The sequence below is a fragment of the Lathyrus oleraceus genome, chromosome 1, assembly GCF_024323335.1.
Source record: "Lathyrus oleraceus cultivar Zhongwan6 chromosome 1, CAAS_Psat_ZW6_1.0, whole genome shotgun sequence".
In the NCBI taxonomy this organism is placed as follows: Eukaryota; Viridiplantae; Streptophyta; class Magnoliopsida; order Fabales; family Fabaceae; genus Lathyrus; species Lathyrus oleraceus.
Genome location: NC_066579.1, coordinates 162,327,576 through 162,338,505, shown reverse-complemented (window position 1 = coordinate 162,338,505; position 10,930 = coordinate 162,327,576). Strand labels below are relative to the sequence as shown.

The window sequence follows — 10,930 nt, the reverse complement described above, 5'->3', positions numbered from 1 at the left end:
TGTTGGCGTGAGATGGCTTCTTCGGTTAGGCCAGATTTATCTGACAATGATCTAGTTGACATCTTTATGGGTACCTTTTAGGTGTTATATTTTGAGAAGATGATTGAAAGTTATCCTACCAACTTCGCAGATATTGTGACCATCAGTGAAAGGATTGAAAATGGGGTTAAATCAGGGAGTATTGTAGGTAATGTCGCTCAACCAGTCGCGAATAAGAAGTCGTACGGGGGCTTCACAAAGAAGAAAGACAGTGATACAAGTCTTGTGACAGCAATTGTCCACCCTCAATATCAGATTCATATGGCTCCCATGTCGTATTACCATTATTTGTATGTTGTCGTTGCTCAGTATCAACAACCTCGTTGTCAGTATCAACCACAAAATTGCAATCAACAACCAACATCGACTCAGCTTGCTCAGACCCAACAAAATACTCATGATAATAGGGGTCAAGGTCAAGGCCGGAATAATAGGAATAACTATGTTAAACATACTCATATTGATAAGATCCCTGTACCATATGTTGAACTGGTGCCATATATGATCTATGTAGGGGATATTGTGCGAAGGGAAATCCCACCGACCATTCCTTCTTATCATCCAAAGCATAACCCTAATGCCTCATGCGCCTTCTATGTCGGGTATATAGGGCATTCAACAGAGGATTGTTGTCCTCTCCAAAATAAAATTCAAGAGTTGATCAACCAGGAGGTCTTGTCTTTATTAGAAGAGAACCCTAATATGAAGACAAACCCTCTGTCGAATCATGGTGGACCAGCGGTCAGTGCTGTATTGAATAAGAGATTGCAAAATCTGTCAAGATGGTTGATGATGTGAAAACACTGATGTCTGTGGTTTTGAGAAAGCTTGAACAACATGGTTTTTTAGATGGTATTCATGAGGATTGTGTTGTGTGTAAATCTGATCCTGATAGCTATGACGTCCTGAAGGGTTGTATGGTAGATTTGATGAATTAGGGGCTGATATAGTTCTCCAAATCCAAGGTAGTTGAAAAGATTGCAGTTATTGAGCTTATAACCATTGTGTACAGGAAAAAGAAGATTGAAGCTCCTCCCAAGAGGATTCAGCCTATCCATATTTGTGTCCCTGGTCCGTTCCCGTATAAAAACACCAAGGCGGTGCCTTGAAAGTATGAAACGACTTCGTACGCGAGTGGAAAAGAGATTGAAATCCTTGACACTGAGATTGTTAATGTAACTGGAATGGAAGGTATGACTCGTAGTGGCCGTGTATTCACTCCAAAGTAGACTCCTGAGGTGTCTCTATCACCCACACTTGTCCCTCCTAAGGAGAAGGTCCTTCCTACTACTCCTCCGTAGGCAGGGGCATCTATACCCGCCACTCCAATCGCGACGATTGTTCCAGCGGTAACAAAGGTTATTCCCGATAAGGATAAAAAATCTGAAACTTCCAAAGGTAAAGGGATGATGGATGAAGATGAACAAGTTGAAGGTCACAAGAAAGGTATCTTTGTTGAGGAATGCGGAGAATTCCTCAAATTGATCAAGAAGAGTGGTTTCAAGATTGTTGATTAGTTGGGTCAGACTCCCTTTAAAATCTCCATATTGTTTTTACTTTTGAATTTTGACGCTCACCCTAAGGAATTGTTGAAAGTCCTAAATACTTCTCACATGATGTAAGATATCAAGGTCGATCAATTTGAAGACGTGGTTGCAAATATCACCGCCATCAGGTACTTGGGGTTTAATGAAGCAAAATTACCTCTGGAGGGAAATGCTCACAATAAGGCATTACATATTCCAGTCATGTGTACAGACTCCTTGCTATCTCGAGTTCTTGTTGATATTGGTTCCTCGCTTAATGTAATTCCAAAAGCTACATTTAGTCAGTTACAGTTTAAAGGGTCCGAGATGAGGACTAGTGCACTGATTGTTAGAGCTTTTGATGGCTCTAGAGGAAAGGTTATTGGTGAGCTAGATTTACCCATTTGTGTGAGACCTCACCAATTCACTATCACCTTCCAATTCATGGACATTAATTCATCCTACAGTTGTTTGTTGAGTAGACCTTGGATTCATGATGTTAGGGCAGTCACTTCTACCCTGCACCAAAGGTTGAAATTCCTGATCGATGACAAGTTGGTTATAGCCTGTGGTGAGGAAGACCTATTGGTTAGTGAGCTTTCTTCGTTCAGGTATGTCGAGATAGATGAAAGGGTTGTTGAAATTTCACTCCACTATTTAGAATTTGAAGAGGTCGGTTCTACTACTTCTAATCATGATAAATCATCTGCCACCATCCTATCTTCAGTCAAAAGCGCCAAGGAAACTCTAGAGAAAGGTACGTTAGCCGGTTGGGGTCAAGTCATCAATGTGGCAAAGAAGCACAATAAATTTGGTATTGGCTATCCTCCCTCTGCTTGCAAAGCTAGTACAAGGAAGCAAAAGTTCAATCCTGTCAAGTTTAGCAGTGCAGGTTTCCAAGGCGATCACACCATGGAAGTCATTAGAGAATCTAGTGGCAGCAAACCAGAGACTCCCAGTCTTGTACGCAGGTGTCCTTCAGGATTCAAGCTCACCAACTAGATAACTTTTGTGATTCCTATAGTGTATCCGGAGAAAACATAATGCATTTTGTTTTCTTAATCCCTTGTCTTCACTTGAGACAAGAGGATGGCTTGTAAGGGCCTCCATATTTAAAAGTATTATGTGATTAAATAAATAAAGTACTCTTTTGCATTCAAAATTTATGTTCCCTTTCTTTCAGTTATTTTACTTTTTCACAAAAATGGAATGGAAAAAGTTTCTTTTTCTTTTTCCACTTTATTAAAAAGCATCCTAAAAATAAGCTCATAACATGCAGAGCAAATAAAACCATTGATAACAACATGGTAAGAATCGACTGTAAGTCTGGATTTCCAATTAACCAAGATGAAGATTACAGTGAGCAAGATTATGAATTACCAACTGAACTAGCACGGCTCCTTGAGCATGAAGAAAAAGGGATTCATCCATAGAAAGAACCAGCATATGTCATTAATTTGGGTTCTGAAACTGATTAAAAAGAAGTAAAGATTGGGGATCTCTTGCCGAGCATGTACACTCTGAGTTGGTTAAGTTGCTGCATGAATATGTAGATGTTTTCGCTTGTTCGTATCAAGATATTCCAGGGTTGGACACTAACATTGTTGAATATCACTTACCACTCAAGCTTTAATGTCCTCTATTCAAGCAAAAGCTCAGAAGAACCAAAACCGACATGGCACTCAAGATCAGAGAAGAGGTTAAGAAGCAGTTTGATGTTGGCTTTTTAGCTATTTTGGAATATCCATAATGGGTTGTTGATATCGTTCCAGTTCTGAATAAGGACAGAAAAGTCAAAATGTGTGTATATTACCGATACCTCAATAAAGCGAGTCCAAAGGATGATTTCCTTTTGCCTCATATTGATGTTTTGGTTAATAATACATCTCAGTTTTCCGTATTTTCCTTCATGGATGGTTTCTCAGGGTATAATCGGATAAAGATGTCGCCAGATGATATGGAGAAGACAACTTTCATCACCCCTTGGGGAGCTTACTGCTACAAAGTAATGTCGTTCGTATTGAAGAATGTAGGGGCAACATATCAACATCCCATGGTAACCTTTACACGACATGATCCATGAAGAGATAGAGGTTTATGTGGACGACATGATTTCCAAATCCATAATTGAAGATGATCACTTGGACCACCTGAGGAAGTTGTTTGACAGGCTCCGGAAGTTCAAGTTGCGTTTGAATTCATCAAAGTGAACTTTTGGAGTCCGATCTGGTAAGCTATTAGGTTTCATATCCAGTCAGAAATGCATTGAGGTTGATTCTGATAAAGTTCGAGCCATCCAAGATATGCCACCTCCCCGAACAGAAAAAGAAGTTTGAGGTTTCCTTGGTCGACTCAACTATGTTTCCATATTTATATCATATTTAACAGCTAGTTGTGAACCAATATTCAAATTATTGAGGAAGAATCAATTGATTACATTGAATAATAATTGTCAAGTGGCATTTGAAAAAAAAGTACTTGCAAGAACCACCAATCCTCATACCGCGGATTTCTGGTAGGCCTCCTATTATATACCTCACGGTACTCGATGAATTTATGGGTTGTGTTTTGGGTCAGCATGATGACACAGGCAAGAAAGAACACACAATATACTATCTTAGCAAGAAATTCACTGAATGTGAGACCAGACACTCACTTTTAGAAAAGACTTGTTGTGCTTTGGCTTGGGCTGCTTGACGCCTGAGACAATTCATGGTTTGTTATACCACTTTATTGATATCCAAAATGGATCTGATAAAGTATATATTTGAAAATCCTATAGTCAACGGTAGAATTGCTCGGTGGAAAATGTTGTTAACCGAATATGATATCCAATATGTGACTCATAAGCAATAAATGAGAGTATTTTGTCTGACTACCTTGCTTATTTACCTGTGGAGGATTATCAACCGTTGAGGTTTGACTTTCTAGATGAAGGCATCATGTTTATCATAGATTTTGCTATTCAAGGCCTCGGGGAAGGCCCTGAACCAGGATCGTGATGGACGCTCATGTTCTACGGTGCTTCCGATGCTCATGGTCATGGAATAGGTGCAATTATTACTTCTCCAACTGGCATCCACCTTCCGTTTGCCGCTAGATTATGCTTTGACTGCATCAACAATATGGAAGAATATGAGGCATGTACTTATGGTATGAAGGCGACCATTGACTTAAGGATCAAAATTCTTGAGGTATTTGGAGATTTAGCTCTGGTAATCAGTCATGTATAAGGTGATTGGGAAACTCGAGATATCAAGTTAATTCCTTATAAACAGCACATCAGAAGACGAATACCCTACTTTGATGGAATCTCTTTTCATCATATTCCTAGGGAAGAGAATCAGTTAGCATACGCTCTATCTACGTTGGCATCTATGTCTAAAGTCAACTAGAAGAATGAAGCACCAACTATCCATATTGACCACTTGTTTAACCCGACACATAGTCTAGCAATCGAGGCAGATCCTAATGATAAGCCTTGGTTCTATTACATAAAGACATTTCTGGAGAAACAACAATATCCCAAGGGTATATCTATTACTGATAAGAAAGCTTTGAGAAGACTTTCTTCCAAGTTTTTCTTAAAGGATGATGTGTTATACACGAGGAATTATGATTTTGTGATGCTCATATGTGTGGATAGGCACGAAGCAAGCACGATCATAAAGTCCACACATGAAGGCTATGAGGGTGTACATGTGAAAGGTCCTGCTATGGACAAGAAGATCCTTCGAGATAGGTATTACTGGACAACGATGGAGGTTAATTGTTACAACTTTGTTAAAAGATGCCACAAGTGTCAATTATATGGTGACAAGATCTTTGTGCCACCAATCCATTGAATGTTCTAACGTCTTCATGGCTCTTTTCCATGTGGGGTATTGATATGATTGAGATGATAGAACCAAAAGCTTCCAACGGTCATCGATTCATCCTAGTTGATATTGATTACTTCATGAAGTGGATCGAAGCTGCTTCATATGCCAATGTCACTCGACTAGTGTTTACTCGGTTTATTAAGAAAGAGATCATTTACCATGACAGAATTCCTAGCAAGATCATCACTGACAATGCGAGTAATCTCAACAACAAAATGATGAAGGAGTTATGTGAAGAATTTAAGATCGATCACCACAACTCTTCACCATACCGACCCAAGATGAACAGTTTCAGAGAAGCACCTTATAAAAACATCAAAAGAATCATCTAGAAAATGTTCAAAATATATAAGGATTGGCATGAGATGCTACCTCTTACTCTGCACGGTTACAGAACATCGGTCCGTACATCCACTGGGGCAACTCCGTACTCATTAGTATATGGGATGGAAGTTGTTCTACCAATAGAAGTTGAGATTCCTTCAGTCGGGGTTATCATGGAGGCTGGCCTTGATGAAGCTGAATGGGTTCAATCTTGATATGACCAGCTGAATCTGATTGAAGAAAAGCATTTGACAGCTGTTTGCCATGGTCAGTTGTACCAAAGACGTCTCAAATGAGCTTTTGATAAGAAAGTTCTTCCTCGCGAGTGTCGATCATGAGAAGTCGTGCTCAAAAGGTATTCTGCCATTCACTCAGATCATCGGGGGAAATGGACTCCCAACTATGAAGGACCTTTTGTCATTAAGAAGGCCTTCTCAGGTGGAGCCTTAATCCTCACAACAATGGATAGGAAAGATTTGATGTCGCCAGTGACTGCAGACATAGTCAAAAAATATTATGCCTAAAAATAAATGATAATAAAATCCCGCTAGATGGATTATCACAAGAACAACCTAGGCAACAAAGGTTATCCTGATGAACCAAAAACTGAATTGTCCATGCAAAATTTAGGGATAAAATAAAAATATAAATCTCGCTAAGTCGAAAACCCGAAATGGAGACTTAGGTAAAAATGAGCATCCCGGTGGACGAAAAAAATAGAACATGTCCGGGAAAAAGTTATGGATAAAGGCATTGACTTTGTTCATTGAGCCTACTTCGCTGCAAGCTAGATCTCATACAGCCAAAGATCGATCTAATCACGTCAATCAAAGTAAGGTGTTGGGATTCAGATCCTACAGTGGATAATGGCCAATGTTGCAATTAATGGAAAAATAAAAAAATATTTCCCATTGCCATTTCTTTTATTTTTTTTAAATTTTTTCAATATCCTCTTTAAGGATGTTTGCATCCTTGTACACACCATATGTACAGTTTTGTTCATTAAAATTCAGTTTCTTTTATCAATTGCTTTTGCTTCTTCTGCATTTTGTTTATGAAATAACTGATTTACCTCAATCACATAATGCTTCAAAATTTTGGAGAATAATAAAAGCTACATTAAAAGAAAACTATATGCATTGTTGTAACCTCTTGAAGAACTTAAAAAGAAGATTGGTAGTTTGAAATTTTTTCTTGAACATTTGCAAATATCTTGATGACTTCCTGGTTATATCATATATCTTTGTGCTCTCCAGCAGGGCCAGGTGGACCCCTAGCAGCAATGTTAATACCCCATGATTTCACAATATCAGTTTCTTTGGTATAATTGATGATGAGTCGGAGTTACCTCCATACCAAAGAGCCATACCATGTGAATGACATCCGTTTAACCATATAAAACACGCATGCATCATGAAAATAAAGCATACATCATGCAACATGCATATCATATTTTTCATCTACAGTTTCCCCACAGAATATCAAAATATATGTACCTCAACAGTATGACCACCCTTAACGGGCAAATTTTTGGATATGTTGGTATTTAATCCTCTTCTACCATGAATACTTGAAAATCTTCTACAATTCTTGTATTCAGGTTCAAGAAGATTAAATAGGGGCAACTGTTGTACCCCAAAATTTTCCCTCCCCTTTTTCACCTTTCGTTTAACCTATGACTTAAGATTCATCTATATTCACTCATGCTTCACTCACGTGAATCCTTCATTCATGAGTAACACTAATTAGCAAGCATGATAGATTTAAGGTTTATGGCTAATGAATATCAGGGTTTGAGGTTTATGTAGGGGCAACATATCAACATGCCATGGTAACCTTTACACGACATGATCCATGAAGAGATTGAGGTTTATGTGGACGACATGATTTCCAAATCCATAATTGAAGATGATCACTTGGAACACCTGAGGAAGTTGTTTGACAGGCTCCGGAAGTTCAAGTTGCGTTTGAATTCATCAAAGTGAACTTTTGGAGTCCGATCTGGTAAGTTATTGGGTTTCATATCCAGTCAGAAATGCATTGAGGTTGATTTCGATAAAGTTCGAGCCATCCAAGATATGCCACCTCCCCGAACAGAAAAAGAAGTTTGAGGTTTCCTTGGTCGACTCAACTATGTTTCCATATTCATATCATATTTAACAGCTAGTTGTGAACCAATATTCAAGTTATTGAGGAAGAATCAATTGATTACATGGAATAATGATTGTCAAGTGGCATTTGAAAAAAAGTACTTGCAAGAACCACCAATCCTCATACCGCTGATTTCTAGTAGGCCTCTTATTATATACCTCACGGTACTCGATGAATTTATGGGTTGTGTTTTGGGTCAGCAAGATGACACAGGCAAGAAAGAACATACAATTTACTATCTTAGCAAGAAATTCACTGAATGTGAGACCAGACACTCACTTTTAGAAAAGACTTGTTGTGTTTTGGCTTGGGCTGCTTGACGACTCAGACAATTCATGGTTTATTATACCACTTTATTAATATCCAAAATGGATCCGATAAAGTATATATTTTAAAATCCTACAGTCAACGGTAGAATTGCTCGGTGGAAAATTTTGTTAACCGAATATGATATCCAATATGTGACTCATAAGCAATAAATGAGAGTATTTTGTCTGACTACCTTGCTTATTTACCTGTGGAGGGTTATCAACCGTTGAGGTTTGACTTTCCAGATGAAGGCATGGTGTTTATCATATATTTTTCTATTCAAGGCCCCGAGGAAGGCCCTGAACCAGGATCGTGATGGATGCTCATGTTCTACGGTGCTTCCGATGCTCGTGGTCATGGAATAGGTGCATTTATTACTTCTCCAACTGGCTTCCACCTTCCGTTTACCGCTAGATTATACTTTGACTGCACCAACAATATGGCAGAATATGAGTCATGTATTTATGGTATGGAGGCGACCATTGACTTAAGGATCAAAATTCTTGAGGTATTTGGAGATTTAGCTCTTGTAATCAGTCATGTATAAGGTGATTGGGAAACTCGAGATATCAAGTTAATTCCTTATAAACAGCACATCAGAAGACGAATACCCTACTTTGATGGAATCTCTTTTCATCATATTCCTAGGGAAGAGAATCAGTTAGCAGACGCTCTATCTACGTTGGCATCTATGTTTAAAGTCAACTAGAAGAATGAAGCACCAACTATCCATATTGACCACTTGTTTAACCCAACACATAGTCTAGCAATCGAGGCAGATCCTGATGATAAGCCTTGGTTCTATTACATAAAGACATTTCTAGAGAAACAACAATATCCCAAGGGTATATCTATTACTGATAAGAAAGCTTTGAGAAGACTTTCTTCCAAGTTTTTCTTAAAGGATGATGTGTTATACAAGAGGAATTATGATTTTGTGCTGCTCAAATGTGTGGATAGGCACGAAGCAAGCCCGATCATAAAGTCCACACATGAAGGCTATGAGGGTGTACATGTGAAAGGTCCTGCTATGGACAAGAAGATCCTTCGGGATAGGTATTACTGGACAACGATGGAGGTTAACTGTTACAACTTTGTTAAAAGATACCACAAGTGTCAATTATATGGTGACAAGATCTTTGTGCCACCAACTCCATTGAATGTTCTAACGTCTCCATGGCTCTTCTCCATGTGGGGTATTGATATGATTGAGATAATAGAACCAAAAGCTTCCAACGGTCATCGATTCATCCTAGTTGATCTTGATTACTTCACGAATTGGATCGAAGCTGCTTCATATGCCAATGTCACTCGACAAGTGTTTACTCGGTTTATTAAGAAAGAGATCATCTGCCATGACAGAATTCCTAGCAAGATCATCACTAACAATTCCAGTAATCTCAACAACAAGATGTTGAAGGAGTTATGCGAAGAATTTAAGATCGATCACCACAACTCTTCACCATAACGGCCCAAGATGAACGGTGTCATAGAAGCACCTTATAAAAACATCAAAAGAATCATCTAGAAAATGTTCAAAATATATAAGTATTGGCATGAGATGCTACCTCTTACTCTGCACGATTACAGGACATCGGTTCGTACATCCACTAGGGCAACTCCGCACTCATTAGTATATGGGATGGAAGTTGTTCTACCAATAGAAGTTGAGATTCCTTCAGTCGGTCTTATCATGGAGGCTGGCCTTGATGAAGCTGAATGGGTGCAATCATGATATGACCAGCTGAATCTGATTGAAGAAAAGCATTTGACAGCTGTTTGCCATGGTCATTTGTACCAAAGATGTCTCAAACGAGCTTTTGATAAGAAAGTTCTTCCTCGCGAGTATCGCTCAGGAGAAGTCGTGCTCAAAAGGTATTCTGCCATTCACTCATATCATCGGGGGAAATGGACTCCCAACTATGAAGGACCTTTTGTCATTAAGAAGGCCTTCTCAGGTGGAGCCTTAATCCTCACAATAATGGATAGGGAAGATTTGATGTCGCCAGTGACTGCAGACATAGTCAAAAAATATTATGCCTAAAAAGTAATGATAATAAAATTCCGCTAGATGGATTATCACAAGACCAACCTAGGCAACAAAGGTTATCCTAATGGACCAAAAACTGAATTGTCCATGCAAAATTTAGGGATTAAATAAAAATATAAATCTCGCTAAGTCTAAAACCCGAAATGGAGACTTAGGTAAAAATGAGCATCCCGGTGGACGAAAAAATAGAACATGTCCGGGAAAAAGTTATGGATAAAGGCATTGACTTTGTTCATTGAGCCTACTTCGCTGCAAGCTAGATCTCATACGGCCAAAGATCAATCCGATCATCGTCAATCAAAGTAAGGTGTTGGGATTCAGATCCTACAGTGGATAATGGCCAATGTTGCAATCAATGGAAAAATAAAAAAATATTTCCCATTGCCATTTCTTTTATTTTTTTTCAATTTTTTCAATATCCTCTTTAAGGATGTTTGCATCCTTGTACACACTATATGTACAATTTTGTTCATTAAAATTCAGTTTCTTTTATCAATTGCTTTTGCTTCTCCTGCATTTTGTTTGTGAAATAACTGATTTACCTCAATCACATAATGCTTCAAAATTTTGGAGAATAATAAAAGCTACATTAAAAGAAAACTAGATGCATTGTTGTAACCTCTTGAAGAACTTAAAAAGATGATTGGTAG

The 10,930-nt window shown here is 38.5% G+C and overlaps 1 protein-coding gene across 1 annotated transcript; it reads left to right on the top strand.

Moving 5' to 3' along the window:
- The first annotated feature begins 4,576 nt into the window (after nt 1–4,576).
- On the top strand, nt 4,577–9,698 carry LOC127097216 (uncharacterized). Its single transcript, XM_051035725.1, has 3 exons — nt 4,577–4,780; nt 5,066–5,307; nt 8,993–9,698. The coding sequence occupies exons 1-3, from the start codon at nt 4,577–4,579 to the stop codon at nt 9,696–9,698; spliced, it is 1,152 nt and encodes a 383-aa protein (XP_050891682.1).
- The last annotated feature ends 1,232 nt before the right edge of the window (nt 9,699–10,930 follow it).